Genomic DNA, 20,761 nt, shown 5'->3' with positions numbered 1-20,761 from the left:
ATCAACATGCCATCAAATACTCCTCAGATTAAAAAGACAGGTGTCCAAAGTGGTGACGACATCAGGTGTCATATTTGCAGATGGGCTTTTCTTAATGCCGTGATGACTTGTCAATAAATACATGAATAAGTGCTCTAACAGCAGATTTAGAGCTACAAAACGCTGTCCCATGTGCTTCATTTGGCCAGCCGCCCACACCTTTGAGGCCCAGCGATGCAGCCGAAAAGCAATGAGTGAGTGACATTATTCAGGTGAAGGTGGAGCCTTCTTTCTTTCACAGTAACATAATGCTGCTGTTTCTATCCTATACACACTCACGCCACCAGCCACCAGAAAACAGCCCTATAAAGTCAACATGGCTGTTAGTTGACATGTTATTTACATAGCAAACCATAGTGGATAATCCAGTCAGTCCAGTGAGTGTTTTCGTAATGTGCCACTGAGTTGTGGGGACACTACTCAGTGTCTGTTTTATAGGAGGTACAAACACTGTAGATGCAAATGAGGAACTCAGTTTGGAGGCTGTAAACCAGACTTTACCAGACGGTTGTTTGGCCCAGTCAGTGTGAAGCAATCTCACGTATTCTGATCCTTGTTTCAAGATTTGAAGTCAACGTCAGAAGCCTCTGATTTATCAGTTCGTAACTGTAACCTCTTTGCTTAAATCTTGTGGCATCAGCGCTTCTAAATCAAACACCGCGGCTCTCACAGAGGAAGGACTCGTTAACTTGTCGCCACAATTGAAGAGGTTTATAACATGCGTGTGATTTGTGCTGCAGTAAGAGGCCCGGCACAGTTTCATGTTTATCGTGAGTAAAAGACGATGTCAGGGGCTCATCTTGGCTTCCTAAGTTGATAGTTTCACCCATCATTTGGAGTAGAGACACCTTCATTAGAATTGGTAAAGGCGGCAGATGTAAATGATGCATCCACTTTTGATAAGAAACACCTCAGGGTTGTTCTTCTCTGGTGAACTTGGAAACTAAATTGTTGAAAATGAAATACATGTGAGGATTATCTCACCGTACAAACCTTTTTAGATGAGAAAACCAAACTCCTATTATTGCCTGTCCTTGCAATAATGAATACAATATGAATTACAAAAATAGCATCTAAGACATGTGTCAGCCTTGTGAATCCTTCCCTAATACATGGTAGGTCATGACTTTTACTTCATGTAATAATTTCTCTTACAGTTGCCCGGTTGGATACCGATTAAATTCAGCTGTATATTGCTTTTTTAAGAAGTTCATTCACGACCACCCAAAAAAGGAATCACGTTTTTGCCGCGCTAATCTCGACAAGTGAATTTTCCATGACGCAATTTGTCTTTTCAAGTAAGAAAAGAACACCCTCAGGAGACCCCACTCCCACTTTCAGCGCGGGACGTGACCGGAGTGCTGATGGACGCACAACTTGAACCAGAGGGGAAACCTCTTAGAGCTGCTGCTGCGGAAGTCTGCAGACTTGTTTCTGTCTCGGCCACTACGTTCAATACTTTGAAACATCTAATAACTTGTTCCACGGCGCGTAGAGGGTTAATACAGTTATTGCATGAATGAATTGCAACAACCTTACGGGCTGGAGAGGCGTCAGTGCGTCTTGACGCACGATCCTTGCGCAGCTGCGCAGGCGCTGATTGATGCTCTGTCTGTTGGAAAAGTTATAAATATTGTATTCACACTTCAGTCCTCCTCAGTCCGGTGAACAATGGATGGTTCTGCGCGTGTGCAGAATACAGCGAGAGTCCAGGCTCTGCCAAAATGTCCAAAAAAGCACTTTGTAACCAGCCCCTGAGCTTTTTTTCCCCACTCCAGCGTCCATTCACTAAGATGTGAGCTCAGTTGAAGAAGGTTCTCTCTGTCTCTGTCCGTCTGCTGCCTAAAACTTTCTAATGAAATATCTGGACACCTTTTGATTAACGTTGTTGTTTATATTCTGGGTAAATATTCAGCGTTTATTTTTTAAAATAAAGCTTCAGGTAGGTCAGTTTTTGTATCTTTGTTAATATATGTTGCTGTTATTAAGAAGATGCATGTGTGCTTTTCTCTCATAATTTATTGTTATTATTTAATTTGCAGTAAGCTAATGTACGACATTTTGGGCTCAATGAATTCTCCAAGTTATGCTTTCAAAAAGAATGAAAAAAATACAAGTGGAAACAAGCAATCTTTGTATTATAATACAGGAGTGACACCGTTGTTCTTTCAGTTTTTATTTACCATAGTTAGGTATTGACGCGTGTAATATTTAGATTGTATTAGATTGAAAATGCATTCAAATATAAAAACAATAAAAAAATATTGAGCAAAGAAAAAACATCCTCAAATGTTGTTGTTGCAAATCGACATGTCAATAAGTTCGGGTTTTTAAGAGACTCTTGTTTACAGATTGTTGTTTCCTCTCATGTTATTTCTTTGTTATATACTATGAACTGAAATCACTCTTGAGTTTTGGTCTAAACCGGGGGCGATCGCTGGACTTCTTCAGTGGTTCCATGGCTATTGATAGGCTTGTACAGATTCACGCTGAGCTTGAGCTTAAATTGTCACGGGTTCTCAGGGACCATCAGCTTGCCATGGGACACCCTGGACACGCCTGGACAGCCTTGCTTTGGGTTTCCAAAAACAACAACGCCATCAATGTTTTTCTTAAAGTTTGATTATGATGATGTGGTCTTTTTGACTGATATGACCAATTCAATGACTTGGATACAGTGAGGAATTCCATATATAATAGCTAGGAACCAGGAAAATTGCTGTCCGGTGAGGGAGGGATGCAAGATTAGGTGGAGAGACTCATCTGCTAAATCCCAACTCAGATTCAGCTAGAAAATATCACTACAAGTTCATTCAGGCAGACCTCTAATCTCACAAGACATGCTCAAACACATGCCTTTGATGTTCATGCTGAAACAGTTTTGTCAGTTAAGAGGAAGTCTTGTCCAGTCCATTGTGCGTAGGCTCCACTTCCGTCGCCCGGGGTACGACTAGAGCCCCTCTCAAGTATTTGGTCAGTTGTGATCTGAGCCGCTCTGTTTCAGCGCTGGATGTGATTGGTTTAACAAGTACCTTTTTTCTTCTTGGTGCAAGGAACATGGAGCCCAGTCCCACTGAGGACGGACCTGAGAAGACGGTCGTCAAGCAAACCACAAGTCCTGTAAGTTCTGGAGACCATGGAAAGTCAACAGTACAACAAGTGAAGAGCCATATTTAAGTCATTCCAACACTACGTCAGCAAATCTGCAAACTAATAACCCGAACATTGCGTCACTGAATGACATATGTTGCCAGTTAAATCGCTACTTTTCTTAACGTGTCGTCAAAAATCGACATTGTCGCTACAAAACAGGGCACTGACGGTCATATTTTATTGGACTGTATTCAGCTTTTTTTTAACAGTCAGCTGTCCAAGATGCTTTGACATGTTTCACACTGTTACATTGCACCAATGACGGGAAAGTCTTAGCATGTGGGGCTAAAGCTCTGGACTCTGTGGGGGCCATCCATATGATCTCTATATGACTCTATGAGTCTAGAGAACCCTGTCACTATCACCCTGTGAAATAATGGAAGAAAAACTCCACTGACTTGGTCACTTAGTGGTCAGACCATGAGATGACCTCAGTCTCTGGCCATGTTTGGTTGCTGGGCCCTAAATCTACCCCAATAGGAGGCTCATGCCTCAAAGCTAACCATTGACTTCTTTCTTCACCTGCCGTCCTTCTGACCAATTATTTCTTGAATGTCCAGAAAAAAAAAAAACTAAAACCAAAAAAACCAAACACCAAACAATGCCAAACCAGAGTGGAGTTAATGACTCTGTCACAGTAGAACTGCCATCATGTTATTGTAAGTGAAATCCAAAACACTTTTTCATTTTTATATTTACAGGTAAAAAGACAGGATATATTACCATGATAATGAAGTCTTTTCAGTGGGCTCTTTTAGATCCAGAGCGTGACAGGCTGGTCTAAAGTGAGTTGCTTGTTGTCTGAGCTGGAGGGTCACGATGGCTCTTGGGCAACTGACCAGACGAAGGCTTGGTGGCAGTGCTTTCATCGTGAAGCCCAGACAGAGGAGACCATTTATTTAGACCCAGATATTCATGCTCATCCTCTCCAAATGTGATAATTTCTGCTATGCTAATAAATTAGTTACCACCGGGATGGTCCCTGCTCGGCTGCCTCGTAGCCAGTGATCCACATCTGGCTGTTGGAGTGACACTGCAGGGACCCTTGCAAGCAGGAGGGTCCACACACAGGAGGTCGCCTCCCTCCAGGAAAGCCACAAGGTCAAACGTGGGTTTATAACTTGCTGTAAGGGAGAATTGGACCGTCAGTGTTATGATCCACGGGTATGCGATGCACCGTCTAAATTTTCGGTCGCACTCGGAGCATAAGAAGGCATGCGTTTTTTTTTTTTTTCTGCAGTGATTTGAAAAGACAATAGTTTTGCCCACAGGACATTAGCAGCGGTTTGCAGAACATGTGTGGTGAGGGTTTTTTCTCTTTTTTTTCTCTCCACCAGCCTCACAAAGTGATCCTCAAACATGGCCAGGAGTTGGAGGAAGAGCAAGAGGAGTTGGCCGAACATCAGCCGCTCGAGCAGGAGGACCTGAACTTCGAACGGTGGAAGAGGAGGCCGTTACCTAAGAGGACGCTGCACCAGAAAATAGATGACCTAAAGACCTACCTGTGGAATGCAGAGACCAAGGAATTCATGGGTCGCTCCGGGAAGAGCTGGAGTGAGTAAACCGGTTTGTTACTTTACCAATGTACAGTGGACGTTTGTGCAGTGTGAAAGGATCTGGAAGGTTGCATGGTCGGGTCCTGCCCCTACCATCCAAACCAAAACTAACCCACTGGCTGATAGGAAAGGGTAACTGAGAGTAAGTATGCATCCTGCGATCTGGTGCACAAAGGCGTGATCAAATTTTATATAAAATAAGACTTCGGAACGTTGGCTAGTCTGGATTATTTTAGTCACAACGGGAATACTGAAGAGGACCATGATGGGTCTGTGAGCCTGTGTGTGTGTGTGTGTGTGTGTGTGTGTGTGTCCTCTGTGTTTACATAGGTGCATGGACATTTCAGAGCGTCCTGACAAAAACAGACTGCCTGGGGACGTGTCCCCAGCGGGAGCTTGAGTTTCGAGTCTTACATTGGCCAGAAATCACATTCCTCGACATCTTACCATGCTCTCCACTGCCTCTTTCCCAAAGCTTCGGCGACCCCGTAGCTGAACTGGCCCCTTCACAACAGCGAAATACTTCGATGATGCGCACGTCTTATTTTTCCATTGTATCTGGAGCCAAATCCAGGCTGCAGACATAGGATTGTTCGGGAGTGCAACAGCTTCAGACTGAACGATCATACAGTCGATAGCTTATTGGGTCGACAGCCTTTTTGCTCGCTGTGCCAGGCTGGTACATCCTCCTGAACTTGTGTATCAAACAACTCTTCAGAGAATGCCCAAGAAAAGCGTGTTGCAAGATGGCCCCAGTAAAGAGCCGGTTTCACAGATCAATGTGTGCGTCCTTCTCCAGTATTGGGGCCCACATCTTTATGTAGTGAAAAAGCTCTGCGCTCCAGCCGGGGAGTGAGTGAGAGGGGACACAATACCAGAGTGGAGGGATTGGGGCTCCTTGGAGCCGGCCTAGCCCTCCATGGCTCCAAAAAGACCTCCACTACGATGGCAACCGGAGGTTCACTGTGTTCCTGCCTGAAAAGACAGCTGGGAGAATTCTCACTGAGCTTAAACAGAAAGGCCTTTGTGGCTCAGGGGACACCAGGCTGGCTGCTGTTGGCCTCCTGTGAAATCGCCCACACAGCAAAAGCCATTTAATGTAGAGCACGTTTGTCTTGATTCGTGGCCTGTAGACTGCTAATTGAAGTAGGATTTTGGGGATATTCTGCTACCAGTGTGATGGTTGACATGTACACTCAAGTTTCAACTCAAGTAACGCACGCTTCTCTTTGCTTCTTAGGCCTCATCCTTCTCTTCTATGCTGCACTTTATACGTTTCTGGCAGCCATGTTCGGTGGCTGCTTGTTTTGCCTCATGTGGTCCATTAGCCCCTACCACCCCACATTCAATGACAGAGTGATGCCACCAGGTAAATATGCCTTCTCCCCCACCTTTGTCTGAGGATGCTCTGCTGTCTGTCGTGTGCACTCCAGTCTCGGCACAGTTGACTGTCTCTGCGTCTCCACTGGCAGGTATGACGATGGCCCCACACCTAGAAGGCCATGAGATTGCCTTCAACGCCTCAGACCGCAAGTCATGGAAGAAGTACGCCAGGTCAATGGATGAACATCTACGATGTGAGTAAGCTGTGACAATATGATGAGGTTGTTGGGTTTAAATGAAACGGGCAAGGAGTGGATGACCCTTACCTTTGTCCCTTCTTCCGTTGGGTCTCAGCACAGCATGCGGGGAAGTGACCCTTTTGTGGGGCGAGCCTATCCGTTGAATGTCTTTTTTTTACCAGCTTTTGTCAGGTTTAATCAGAGTCTGGCAGGATTTAGCAGCAGTGGGGTTTATTGATGCCTTGGTCTCACCCCCTCCGTCTGGCTCCATTTCCAGCATACAACGATGGCGCACAGGAGAGGAAAAATATCAGATGTACACTGGACAAGTACTTCATGCAGGACGACCTTGTGGAGAGTGCGGAGAGGAAAGCATGCCAGTTTAAGAGGTCCTGGCTGGGGGAATGCTCGGGGCTGAAGGACCCCCACTATGGCTACTCTCAGGGAAAGCCTTGCATCCTTCTTCGGATGAATAGGGTAAGACGATATATATCACACTTTGAAAAGGTATATACAGTGGTCCCGGACTTCGAACAAATCGGAGTTCGAACAAAAATTTAGAGAATTTTTTGCTTCAGATTTCAAACAAAAATCCAGAACTCGAACGCCCCCGAAAAAAGCCGGAAAAAACATAATGTGCGCGGACCGATCAGCTGACCCACGCCGCGCTTTGTTATTGTGTATAACGCTGCCTCTGTATGCAGACGTGTCCCGTTAGCTACATTTACTGAGTGTTTTTTCGTCATATTGAGGTGTAAAACCTTTCCTGTCTCCACACTGGACCGTGGTAGAGTGTCACAGGGGAGGTGCTCGCTCTCCACACCTCCGAGGCTGGAGCGCTCACTCCAGGGTTTGATGTCCTGTTGTGGGCTGGAGCTGGGACAGGGATGAGGCGAGTCTGGGACAGAGCGTGACTTGGTTTATGACTTTGTCACAGCCAAACTGCACAGAAGCGCACATTCAGAGCTGGACACGCACCGGGCACCTCTTCACTTCTGGAGAGACGTCACTCACTCGGCAACCCCTCCCACATGCAGCGGCCACACACATAGAGGAACAGCGCACCTGCAGCAGACACTCTACATTCACTCCTACAAAAGACTATTTTAAGGCTTGGAACGCATTCTTTCTTTTTCCATTCATTGTAATGGGAAAAATCGATTCAGATTTCGAACAAATTGCTTCTCGTCTGGAACGGATTGTGGTCGAGAACCGAGGAACCACTGTATTTCCTTTTGGTTAGGAGATTTACTATTGGGGCTCCTTGAGGATGCTCTGTCTTTGCTCAACGCATGGAAATACCAACCGTCCAGTTGACCATTCAGCCTACATGGGTTTGTGGAGTCGTTCCTTGGCTGCATTATTATGAACGTTCATAACAATGAAGCCTTGAAAATGCATTATTGGTCCTCATGAATGTACAAACAATGTATTATTATTAATGTATTGGACAAAATGTCCCTCGGGATTCATGAATTCTGATTATATATATTGTATATGTATTTTTTTGCATGTATTTTTTGTCTTTGGTTTTATATTTTATATTTGGTTTCTACTGTATATTGGTCTAAATTTACTCTCTAATGAAATCTTGAGTCCAATTCCATGACCTCCATGGTTGGAGGTTGTGGTTTTGGTGTAGAGCTTTCCAGGATGTCCCTGACATCAGTCCTGTGGCGTTTCCTAATTCACCGGATCAACTTTGTTGCAGATTCTTGGATACTTGCCAGGCCATGGGAAACCAGTCAACGTGACCTGTAGTGTGAAGGTAAATAAAAAGCCATTTATTTTCTCAACAATCTTCAATGAAATCATAACTTCTATTGAGTTTATTCTCGCAGAAAGGGCCAGCAGATGCTTTGGGAGAGATCCAGTTTTTCCCCAAGAACATCTTCGACCTGAAGTACTATCCGTATTATGGGAAGCAGAGACACGTAAGTACGGGAAGATCTGGAACTGAAGAAGCATTCTGAGTTAAAATCTGTGTCATGCTCCAGGTCAACTACACGTCCCCCGTGGTAGCTGTGCGTTTTACAGGGGTGCACTACGACACCCACATCCAAGTCCAGTGTAAACTCAACGGGAAGGGCATTGTCAACGATTCGCCCACTGACCGCTACCTGGGCAGCGTGACCTTCTCCCTGGATGTAGGAGCGTGAGGTCGTCCCTGCCAGCAGGAAGCTGTAATCTTCACCTTGTTTTTAATATCTTCTTGTTTCTGTTTGTAGCTTTGAACCTCGGCCTCAGGCAACAAACTGTGCTGAGCACAAAAACAAACAGCGTGAAAAAAATTAGCGACTTTAATCCAACTAAATTCAGCTCTGCCCTAGTTAGACTCTGGCTATGCAAATCCAAGTGAGATAGAAATGTTTTGTTAGAGGTCTTTGTTGCGTGTATTATTTTTCTGAGGCAGTGTACTAATTTGTGTGGCATTCTTCGCACGTGTACTTTTGAAGAATTCAAAGAAACATCACGCGGAAGGCAGGACTTGTACTGAACTGACACAGTGAATAAGAAATAGCAATTGATGTCAGGAATACCACGACTGTACTAGATCAAAAGCCCCTCTGTCTTTTGATAAAACTTAAAATACTTCACACAGTTGATCGAGAAAAGGAAATATTTTGTACCATTTACAATAAAAATAACTGTTTGACTAATTCTTGAGCTGGTTTACTAAACTTGGCATCAAAGTTGTATTTATTCCTGATATAGATGAAGTAATAAACAGACTTGTGGTAAAAGTTGGGCTTTTATTTTCGAGTGTTTTTTTCACTTTCACTGACGTTTCATGCTGCGTGAATTAAAATATAAAATATAAAGGTTGATAACGTCTCAGAGTAAATGCGATTCATAGTCTGCATATTGTGTTCTAACTGTGCTGGTAGGTAGAAAGGCTTTCAGCTGAATACAGTCCATGTGAAGACTAGTGTGAAATGTTCTGAGGTCAGACATCACTCCCGGGGGTGAAATGCTTCATTTTGACTGTTGCTCGTGATCTGGGGTGAAAGGATCAAGAGCTGGACAGAAAAAACATTGATGCATTCCTGCAAACTTATGCCGTTTTGTGGAGATATGCGTGATAATACTCGCCAGAATGAGTTTGATTTATTTTGAAAGGCAACTGGTTCCTTCTGGCCTCTGCTCTCAGCGTTCGACTGGGGAGTAGACATCCACTAGATGGCGCTTTATCAGTGTCACCGTGAATCCTCATCAAAGTGAGAATTGGTTTTAATACAACTATAAAATATATAGATTCAAATTACTTAATGAATTTTTTGGGAAAAGAAAATTAAAATGGCAAAAATGCAATAATAGTCGGGGTTTAAGTAGATGAATTATGATTATTACATTATTAATCAGTCCCAATAACACAAATAAATCACAGTGATGGATCGAAAACTTTAGATGAAATAAACTTCAGCACCACAAACAGATTAAAGGTGATCATCCTGGTGTCAAATATTTAAAGATTATTTGTTAATAATCATCAAACCTACTTGAGATTTATTTATTTTTCTGAATGGACTCACACCTGAAGTCTACTTTGCTAATATAAGTTGCATAAAAGAGTATGCAATGTGTTATTTAAGTCACTCAAACTAATCTGAACATTTTTATTTTGTTTAGATCTGAAAAAATCATTCTAAACAATTGTTAATTGTTACTATAACTGGTAAAATTTTTAGTTTTTTAAATATATATATTTTATCCCAAAAAACCACATGACTGTGCCATGATTTGAAGTGAACAAGGCATCAGCTGACACATTGCACAATCATGGATGTCAAGTCACTTGCCTTATTTGTCAGGTGTTTCACCATGGCTGACTGAAATAGGATCTGCAGACCAGACCAGTGGAATACAGCTGGTTGTCATGACTTTTATCCCTTTTACTTTCCTATAAAATCTAGTCCGTCTTGACAAGACACGAAGGTGTGACCAAAAGGTTTGGATATTTTCTCTGAAGTGTGTCGATTATACTTCTGTGTGTCCAAAGTTCAGCAGCTTGTCAGTAGATCAGGTGAGTCAGCAGAAGAAGGAACGACAAGGATACAAAACAAGAACCAAACTTTATTGAATTTGTTCCCCACTTGTGTTAGACAAGGTCATCATCATCATCACATTCTTCATGGAGACAAGCTTCAAGCAAGCAACCGAGGAGGTGCGACAACAGAAAAGGCACGAGGGAAGGGGGGAGGGACGGGACCACCAAAGTTCACTCCATTCAGTCACACCCATGACAACACATTGTGTGTGTGTGTTAGGTTTTTAGACCCACAGAACGCAAAGTCATGGTGTATTTCCCATACTCTGGATTACAAGTAATTAATACAACGTGAGAAACAAATCACATAAAAAACATGGTGATGAAAAGTGTTTATATTTGCTCAAACTGCTGGTAAAGTGTCAGCCATGTCCCTTTTGTTTTAGCAGTGGGCGGTGCGTTTGTGTGCCGTCGGAATAATCATCATTCTATTTCCTGATATTTCATGCAAAGTGGGAGAAATAAACTAGAAGTTTGATGGAGGATTTAATATTGGATTCTTATTAAAAGGATGGTGCGTATTACAGGTGAGACTAATGCCCATTTATTAGTGTGTCTTATTGCGAAACATTCGCAGAGCAGCTTTAAAGAAAAGCCAGTTTGCTAGTATAGTGGTACCTCGGTTCTCGACCGCAATCCGTTCCAGACGGCCGTTCGAGAAGCGTTTTGTTCGAAATCTGAATCGATTTTTCCCATTACAGTGAATGGAAAAAGAAATAATGTGTTCCAAGCCTTAAAATAGGCTTTTGTAGGAGTGAATGTAGAGTGTCTGCTGCAGGTGCGCTGTTCCTCTATGTGTGTGGCCGCTGCATGTGGGAGGGGTTGCCGAGTGAGTGACGTCTCTCCAGAAGTGAAGAGGTGCCCGGTGCGTGTCCAGCTCTGAATGTGCGCTTCTGTGCAGTTTGGCTGTGACAAAGTCATAAACCAAGTAACGCTCTGTCCCAGACTGGCCTCATCCCTGTCCCAGCTCCAGCCCACAACAGGACATCAAACCCTGGAGTTATGTTTTTTCAGGGTTTTTTCGGGGGCGTTCGAGTTCTGGATTTTCGTTCGTAATACGAAGCAAAAAAAAATCACGAAATTTTTGTTCTAACTCCGATTTGTTCGAAGTCCGAGACGTTCGAAAACCGGGGTACCACTGCACCTGTAATGCAACTATGATTCACTCTGTTTTTGTTTCCATTTTATTATGAAAGTGATGTGCAAGACAAGCCCAACAAACGCACCGCCACCGTGCACCGTGTAATTTGGAGTCCAGCGTGGAGGAGTTTTGAAATGACAACAGAGGACTGCGTCTGCTCGCTCGTACATTCAAGTCATCGAAAATCATCGTCAGTCATTTTATTACAAGAGAGATTCATGTACACGCACGCTTTTGTACAGCTGAGGATCGCGGGGCTACGCCTCTAGGGGGCGCCAGGGAATGAATGGGGAACAGAGCTTCTCACGGCCAAACATGTTCAGTCATGCAACCTACGGATTAGTTTGGAATTCAGTCGAACTGAGGAAACGGAAGCGGTGGTTGCAGGAAAAGTGCGAGGACCAAAGCTAAGAATTTCTGTGAAGAATTGGGGAGTGTGTTGTTTAGAGGCGGGAGGACAGGTGAGAGAGAGGGGAGTGGGAGGGGATTATACAGACTGGTAGCCAGTGCGACTCTTCCTCCGGCCAATCACGTAAGAGATAAGCACTAGGATGATTAGGAAGCTGAGGGCCACGCCCACTGCGATGGGCACCAAAAAGCTCAAGTCAGAGTCCAGGAAGCATTCCTCAGCTGACAGGCAGGAAGGAAGGAAGAGACAGACAGACAGACAGACAGCGGGTTAGTGGTCGAGCGACAGGAAGTGACCCTGTAAAGAGGCAAACAAGGGCTCGAACCAAGGTTAAAAAGGACATAAGCAGAGGAGGAAACCAGTTTTGTTAATCCAACTCCACCACGACAGGATGTTACTAATGTGAAAAAAGAAAGTTTAGGGGAAAAGTTTGAGAGCAAACCTGCCCGGGGAGAACTGGACATGTGCCCCATCGCTGGCTCCCATTCCAAACTATCATTTTGTGCTTTCAGTGAGCCTTTTGACTCAGAATAAGACCCCAACATTCATGACTCAATTCAAGACTTGGAGGAGCTGAGTAGAACCAGGAGTCTTGTGGGCAGAATCTAGATTTAAATTCAAATGCTAGAAGGCTCTCAGGCCCTGCATTCGACTCATGGCAAATTTGCTCTCAAACTTTCCCTTGACACATATGAAGTCAGGAGAACACCAACGCACGCTGAGGGTGAAAAAGGGCAGCAAACCTCAGTGTAAACATCTAACCGGTGAGTTCTATCTAGAAAGACTCGTAGCCGCTGGCCATGTTTCGCTTTCTCCCGATGAAATAGGCCAGGAGTACGATAAGAATGAGAACAAGCAGGGCAACTCCCACAGCTATAGGAACAAGGAAGTTGTCGCCATCAGCCACGCATTCCTCCGCTGGATGAGAATGAAGAGAGCAAAGGCAAGGTGTGAATGACTCAGCGTACAACACTTCTACACACTAGCATCATGAAAAGGTCGACAAGTGACTTTATATGTTTTATTTCATTTCCAAAAAAATACTAAAACGCCATATCAGACACACAGAATCATCATAGCTCAAGCACAAGACAGATTGCAAAAGTTACGACGACTTATTTGCAGTGCAACATGAATTCCCTTAGCCGACTGAGAACAATTGATCAAGGCACGACAATCGATAACAGAGCTCAACCTGTGCGATGATTATGCACACAGGAAGGACACACACACACAGAGTTGAATCAGAAGCAGAAACACGCAGACTCAGCAGTCAATTAGAGCAAAAAAAAAAAAAAAAAAAAAAACAAAACATTGACGTAGCAAACGCCTGCATTGCTCCAGTCTGAACACGACACGCAACCACACAAGAGCGCTCTATTTTCAACAATATGGTGGGGCTCCACTCTTCACTGCAACCAAAGCTAAAGTCAGCAAAATTCCTACTTCATTTTCACGTAGTTTGTGATTCTGGTTTTGCAACAAAAAACTTTTTAATTGAGATAAAGCACATGGCTACACTCCAAAGCAAGTACTACAGATCACTTAACTCCATCTATTATATTGTGTTTTAAGATGTTTGCTTTGTCCATTTCAACCAACCAACTTCTGTCAGGGCAGAAGGGATTGAACAAGTCATTGATGTTTGCCAGTGTCAGTAGTGACATTAGAATTACTATTGAAAACAGGTCAACAGGAATAAGTGATATAGTAGTAGGAGAAATGACTGTCATATAATAAAAGCTTACCAGAAACTGGATGCTAACGTCACTTAAACACACAACAAAAAAAACACAAGATACTTGGTTCAACATATACGTTAGCGTTACGAGTTGCAAAACCAGTGACCACCAATGAAAGGCAGCCTTCCTTAGTGTTCAAACTTTATAGTGGTTACCATAGCAACCCATCAACTGATTCTTTATGAGGTTTTCCTGCCCAAAATGGTTACCTCAAGTTTGACAGAGAAAGACTGGAGCGCCCTACGTTTTCAACACAAATACAGAAAGACTTTTCTGTCAACTCGCACGTGTGATATTTAGGACTCCATCCAAACAACATCTCAACAAAGCAGATTAAGTCTCTTCTACACAAGAGAAGTTTTAAAAGCTCACCGACCCCTGAAGAGTCACAATAAACCAGCGTCTGCGTGCATTTCATGATTCCTGATCCCAGAGTTAAAAATGCACGCTTCCCTTTTCTACACCTTAATGCCAACATATAGCGCCTGTGGACGCCTCGGGGGGTGGAGGGGGGCCGTGGCCACAGCGGAGGTATCGACTAAGCAAGCCTGCACGTGATTAAAATCTAAATCTGAGGGGGAGAAACATAAACCGGAGTATGCGCAGCGCTTCTCCTGCTCTGCAGGGGAAACCAACGCACATTCACACAACAACTTTTCATCTGAATTCCATCATAGTTTCCGCTGAAAAAAATAGGATGAATCACACAGGGTCTTATGAAACGAGAAAACAATACCACGCTGTAATAAGGGAGCCTAATATTAATGAACACAATAAGCCATTATACACCATTAATGCGTAGAGACAGGTTACATGCCGTCTAAGAAAATAAACTTGAGATTTGTTTTTTTATGTTTTTTTTATGGTGATGAATTAAAAATAATTTTGCATCAAACTGACTCAGCACTAATTGACATTACAAACTGAATTTATTGCCCAGATTAAATACCACCGACAACTCTGTCTGTAGTTGGTCTTTTAATCATTCTAGTTGATATAAATGCAGATTAATGACTTCATGGACAAAGCAAAACATAAAAGGTTCCCTTACTGTGACGTGTGACTGACAAACAAGGGTATCACCAGTAAGTGCAACTTCCCTTCCCTTTCCTGTCCCAGGACTGGAGTTTGCACTCACTCGTTCACAAAACAAGGAAAAATGAACACGAGACATCAACAGAACAAGCGGTGAACAGGGGTCAGAACACAAGCTTGGTCCTAGAGGCAGTCACAGATCTCCTTCTGTGCAAGTCATAACTACTCAAACTGAATCATCAGATCAAATTTAAAAATCTGAGTCGTTGATGAATGAGATTTCTATGTGATCAGAAGCTCAAAAGACCAGGCTTGCGTGTCCGTCCCCAAATGATCTTAATGGCTGTCGGTGTTCAAAGAGTTTGGTAGCCGACATAAGTCTTTCTTCGGCCAATCACGTAAGCGATCACGACAATAAGAATCAAGGCAGCCAGCGCAGCACCGACAATGATTGGGATTAAGATGCTGGTGTCATCCAAAGAACATTCTTGGGCTGCAGATGGAAAAAGAATCAGTCAACAAAAAGCCGATCGGTGATTGTACTGAGCAACATGGTCCTGAGAAAGAGACAGGGTCAAGCAGCAGGAGCACAAGTGCAGAACTCCAGAGCATCACAGTGAGTCAGTGCACGGGCAGAGGAAACATGAGATGGTCATGCTAGGCCAGATTAACAAGCCTCGCTTTCAAATGACAAAAATGGCAAAAACGTATTGGTCGGTGCAGACGTATATTTTTGACTTTGAGCAGATTTGCATGAAACATGTTATTATATATAAAAAACATTAATATCTCATCATAAAACTAGTTACCTAGTGTTAGTTAAACAAGAAGCCAATAAATACCTGTGCTGAACGCTCCTTTCTTCACCCCGACAGGCTGAATCTGCAGTTGGAACGTGAAGACGAAGAGGTCCTCGGTGATGGTGTAGTTCTGCTCTTTGTTGCACATGTACGAGTTGCCCACGGACGCTTCCCACAGACTCAGGGAGGAGTTGCCATCGCTGAACTTGGCACCTTCCAACATAAAGAGGAAGACAGTTGGACACATAACCTCTGGCTAACTATGAAAGTTAATGAATTTCACGTTACCGGAGCTGGTTGTTCCACTGGCCTCAAAGGCATGCAGGCGGAACTTCTTGGTGTCCTGTTGAGAAGAATGCCCAACACCAGTTTACAGACCCGCCAAAACTAAAAAGTCTTTATTTAATTTATTATAACACTGCTATTCCGATTGGGGTTCACAGGTTTCCATGTGCCTGCCTTCAATAAGTGTATTAACGCCATCTACTGGGACACTTGAGTAATTACAAAAACTTAACCGAAAACTACATTTACAAACTAAAGAACTGCAGAAGAGGGAAAAAAATATGCTGGACATCTTCAACCTATGACCACAAACAGCAATTGAGCCTGTGCTGTAGCAGATTGGTGCGATTGTTGACATAGTTATAAATAAATTAATAAAAATCAAAACTTGGAATAAATGACAACATACGAACAACTGCAGCCACCAAAATGTCACTTTTTAGTTTCCTTGTGGGGGGGGAAAAAAGAAAAAATACAACATGTATGGGACAATTCCAAAGATTTAAAAAAACAGCTTCTAAAAGCAGGTAAGGTTTCAGCCTCAGATGAATAACAACTCGTGACTGTCATGTTTGCTTGAGTGTGTGCCATATGACGGGTGTCGTGTGGAAACGGGTGAATAACTGCAATGTAAATACTTACATTGGTGAAAGTCATCTTGATGTTCATGGTGTCAGACTCCAGTACCAACTCACTGCTATTCACGTTACACCCTCCAGTAGCCGAGACCTTGCTGCTGTTCAAGTTCATCTCCTCGTATTTCTAAATCAAAGTGAACAGAGAGCAGTGAGTGGATGCGATTTGTGGTGGAGTAGTCAAATCAGAAGGACCCCTCACGCCTCCGAGCTTGATCCCGAGACGCAGGCCGAACTGTGCCAGCAGACAGGCTGTGCTGTTCTCAGGTGTGACGTTGTATTTGCCAACGGCAGGATCAGGCAGAGTGGGGGTCGGGACGGGGGTTGTAGGGGCAGATGGGGTGGTGACAGGTGGCTTTGTAGGAGCGGCGGTCGGGGTATCGGCAGCGCAGCTGGTATCTGTGGAGAAGCGTCGATCAGAACAGGAAAGGCGATCACAACAGCTTGGTGCTTCACTTACAGTTGGTGCTCTGTTGGCCATTCGTGATGAAAGCCTGGATGACAACGTTCCACAACGTCTGGTTGACTGACTTCGCCTGGATCATGTCGCTGCTCTTGCAAGAGTAGCTTGTGTCCGTGTCGACATCAATGATGTGAGGTTTCACGGTCACCGAAAGAGTATCTAACAATGAAGGAGTGTGGTTAAGGCAGAGCGACCACCAAGCCGTAGCGGCACAAAGACTTTGGTGGGGAAGTTACCATTGGACGAGGAGTTGGGAAAGACTTTGGAGTCGCCCAGATTGTAGGAGAAGATGATGGAGTCAGCCTCGTACGTTTTCCCGTTGGTAATGAAGTTCATAGTCCAGGAGTGGCCGCTCTCGAATTCCAATTTTAACACAGAGCTATTGCTGCCACACACGCTGTCATTCGCTGAGACTTTAGAGGGAAGTTCAATTTCAACGACTGCCATCTGCAAAGAGACAGGGCATGGCTTCAATACGGATTTAAAATATTAATTTCTTCTGTACATTATGAGTGCCGTCCCAATAACTTGATGACATCTGTTTTCCATTTCATACCCATATCATATGTGTCCTGTTCAAAACTACATCTTTGTACATTTTGGTATTCAAGTTGAATAATGATCCAATAATAATATATATAATATTAAATATAATATTAAACAAGAGCCATCTCAAAGAGTATCTTTAAAGTCATACATGAAATCAAACGTAGTGTTAGGTAAACACTTCTGATTCACAATTGTAAGTCAATATTGACACAACAAATATTTGAACAAGCATGGCACTTTTGGAGACATGGCCTCAGTATTTTTGGTTGAAAAATACCTTGAACTTCCTACTAACATGATACCCAAATGCATGTATTAGTTCTCCTTTTACCAACCAGAACACAGAATCCCAGTTTCACAAGAAGCTCCATTGATTTATTCAGTGGATTTAATGAAAATGAATTTCAAGGCAAACATTAACTGCAAAACAACTAACAAGAGACTGTAAAATGAGTGGACTTGAGTCATCAGCTTTAACATGTGACCGTACACATGATAAATCACCGGATTTAAATGATGAATGATGAATAACAAAGAAGCTGCTCACTTATTTGAACAGGCTAGAGAGATTTAAAATGAATGACACAACCCACTGCTGACTCTCCTCACTGTCAAACTTAATAGCTCACAATGCAATACAAACACTGCCTTTAAACACAGCATGTATGGCCTGTTTTTCTTCTTTTTTTTAAACAGACACCGTTAAAACCTTTTAGAGCTGTTTTTTTTTTTATTTTACTATACCGTGGATATTGAAAGACTGACAATAATGAAGCTAATTTGAAAGAGAGGAGAAAGAAATATAGTGACAAGCTAATCCTGCTTAACATGAACAGAACTCTACTTCAAATGAGGGAATTGTTCAAAAGAAAAAGAAGAAATTGAAACGGAGCACAGGATCTGGGGTTGAAAAGCAGGATGTGAACCAGGAAAACTTGAAATGCTGAGTATGAGAATCCTCTTGATTTGCTCACTCACAATGGGTCTGATATTCTACCTTCCGTCTTTCAAATCTACACTGTTTTTCATATGTAGGAACAAAGCACCAACCATCTTGTCTGTTGTTTCGTAGGAGATGGAGAAGTTGACCATGAGGCTGGCGGATAGACACAACGTTCCATTCTTGTCGTTGACTTTGACTTCAACACCACTTGACTGGTGGACTCCTGAAAGGCCAAAGACATACACCAATAAATCACACAGAAATTATCACTTCAATGTCTTGAACCACTAGTTCGCACGTTTTTGCAGACCACGGACAACAGATGACTTACTTACTTATGCAGCAAAAAGTGCCTTTGAAGCATCAGCGCACATTTATAGTCAAACCTTAGTCAGATGTTGAAGAAACAGTGTAGCAATTTCAAAATCACCAGGCTGCGACTGCAAAGCCACAAAGTTCCTCTTCATTTCTACTTTACGACCACATTGCTGCGCTTCAGATCAGAGGTCAACATCGACTTTGTTTAAGCGAATAAAGCAAAATGCTCAGTCATCAAATACACAGCTACCTCAGAGCATTCTTCCTTAGAATTTAGCTCACAAAGCCGTAAAACAGTTTTTACAGAGTCAGTCACTGCCAAGTTGAGACATGATTTTCCCCACTCAACACCGCAATGACTCATTCAGTTCTCCTGTCACTCTCAGTTCCCTTTTGTTCTCATTAAAGGAAATATGCGCTATTCACACCAGAACAGACGTAAAATATTATTTTAGAGAGGCTTTCTTCCCATTTGATATTTGAATCCATAAGGATTTAAAAATGGACACTGTTAGTCATTTATAATATGTGCCTTGTCTGAAGAATAGCAAAATGTACTTGTCCAAAAAAATGTGTATCATAGATATCACATTTGTCAGACACGGAGGGAACCTTGATCCCATGCTTTGAGGAATTACTGTCATAAAACACAGGTTTCACTTGCGTGTAAATGAGCGCGGCCTCACCTGCACTTCACTCCGTTCTGTTCAGAAAAGAAGTTCATTGAATAGCACAATGTTGTTGACCTACTTCGTCAAAGTTAAGACTTGGCTCCACTTGTTTTTTTCATGACGCACTACAAAACATTTATAAACAAACGGGCTGACCACTTTTTGTCAGCCACATGTGACGTCATGTGTTTGTTTGCTGGTGTTAATGTTTTTTTCACAATTGTGTATGAACTACAAAGAATGTAGGTAAAGCCCTGGTATGCATTTAAACGTCTATTTATGGGAAAACTACAGCAAAGATGAAAAAGATGACGCTTTCAGCGTGCTAACGAGGTCGACCTTCGATTTACGGGAAATTCATCATCAATCACGTGCCAACTTACAGTTCATCTTTTAACCAGTTTTGTGTTATAAACCATACATCAACAGTGTTAATAATATGTTCACCTGCCGACCTTCTAATATAGATAACAGATGCAGTTGAGGGCGAAGAGTTTCAACTTTCAAAACAAGTGTTATTCAACCAGCAGGCTAAGCTAAGCTACATTAGCTCACAAATCTGCGTTTGCTATTCACTAAACGCAACACTAAGAAAAGTTTGACACGGCTGGTCGAATTAACTATTCAATATATTGATTTAAGTTGTCGCTGCAAGGTCGTTTTCGGGCGTTATGAAGCGGGTTAGTCATGTTTAACTGTTGCTGGCGTAGGTAAGAATTAGCGCTAGTGCTAGCCGCATTAGCACAACAGCAACCTAGACCGGTCGGCAGCTGATAATAGTTTAACGATATTATCGCCCAGACTTTGTGGAATTAGACACTACATTAATACAGTCAATATTATATTATGCAGTAGAATATAGACACGAAACAAAGGCCCTGCGTGTCATGGAAGTTTTAATCACGACCCGCCACAGAATGAGACATGAGAGTTAAATAAACCAGCAAATACATACCGACTGCCACCATAAGGAGCAAAATGAAGGCGCTGAATCTGGACATAGTCGGCTGGAGGTTCAGCAGTTTGTTTGGAGAAGAAGCCTGAGGATGGAGCGCTCTCTGTGGCGTCTGAGGAGAAGCTGACTGTACCAGGAAATACAAGTCATATGACAAGCAACAGAGGAGAAGGTGTGGGCCAACTGGAGATCTTTGACCCTGTCTCGCTTACCATTTTAAGTGGGTTAATTGCTTTACTGCTCGGGTTATAGAGAACATCCTGGAGAAAGATTAGCTCAAGCGGTCAAAAAACAGCCGCCGTGATTGTTTCATTGCTCAACTGTATTTTCATATATTTACATTTACTGAAAGAATAGTGATCTTTAGTGATAATTCACTGGGCTGTGTCATCAACATGGGACTCAGAATAGAGTCAGCAGAAGTGGAGTATGATAGTAGAGTCAAACAAGGAAAAAT

At 42.9% G+C, this 20,761-nt stretch overlaps 2 protein-coding genes across 7 annotated transcripts; one reads left to right on the top strand and one right to left on the bottom strand.

The window, feature by feature from the left end:
- Positions 1-1,822: 1,822 nt before the first annotated feature.
- On the top strand, positions 1,823-9,043 carry atp1b4 (ATPase Na+/K+ transporting subunit beta 4). Of its 3 annotated transcripts, XM_053879387.1 has the most exons (10): positions 1,823-1,981; positions 2,949-3,012; positions 3,093-3,159; positions 4,530-4,746; positions 5,989-6,117; positions 6,221-6,325; positions 6,588-6,787; positions 8,022-8,078; positions 8,152-8,244; positions 8,308-9,043. In XM_053879387.1, the coding sequence occupies exons 3-10, from the start codon at positions 3,097-3,099 to the stop codon at positions 8,467-8,469; spliced, it is 1,026 nt and encodes a 341-aa protein (XP_053735362.1). In that variant the 5' UTR covers positions 1,823-1,981; positions 2,949-3,012; positions 3,093-3,096; the 3' UTR covers positions 8,470-9,043. The 3 variants fall into 3 exon arrangements, with proteins under 3 accessions (XP_053735362.1, XP_053735361.1, XP_053735363.1); XM_053879386.1 differs by lacking the exon at positions 2,949-3,012; XM_053879388.1 differs by lacking the exon at positions 2,949-3,012 and having other exon boundaries at positions 1,826-1,942.
- Positions 9,044-10,363: 1,320 nt separating this feature from the next.
- lamp2 (lysosomal-associated membrane protein 2) lies at positions 10,364-20,431 on the bottom strand. Of its 4 annotated transcripts, none has more exons than XM_053878734.1 (9): positions 20,305-20,431; positions 18,468-18,583; positions 17,105-17,315; positions 16,866-17,027; positions 16,608-16,804; positions 16,413-16,532; positions 15,774-15,828; positions 15,528-15,698; positions 10,364-12,129 (listed from the first exon to the last, which is right to left on the bottom strand). In XM_053878734.1, the coding sequence occupies exons 1-9, from the start codon at positions 20,348-20,350 to the stop codon at positions 11,987-11,989; spliced, it is 1,221 nt and encodes a 406-aa protein (XP_053734709.1). In that variant the 5' UTR covers positions 20,351-20,431; the 3' UTR covers positions 10,364-11,986. The 4 variants fall into 4 exon arrangements, with proteins under 4 accessions (XP_053734709.1, XP_053734708.1, XP_053734711.1 ...); XM_053878733.1 differs by having other exon boundaries at positions 11,978-12,826; XM_053878736.1 differs by lacking the exon at positions 20,305-20,431 and adding an exon at positions 18,696-18,840 and having other exon boundaries at positions 11,978-12,826.
- Between the last annotated feature and the right edge of the window lie 330 nt (positions 20,432-20,761).

This window comes from Synchiropus splendidus, chromosome 11, assembly GCF_027744825.2.
Source record: "Synchiropus splendidus isolate RoL2022-P1 chromosome 11, RoL_Sspl_1.0, whole genome shotgun sequence".
NCBI lineage: Eukaryota > Metazoa > Chordata > Actinopteri > Syngnathiformes > Callionymidae > Synchiropus > Synchiropus splendidus.
This window is presented reverse-complemented; position numbering and strand designations above follow the sequence as displayed.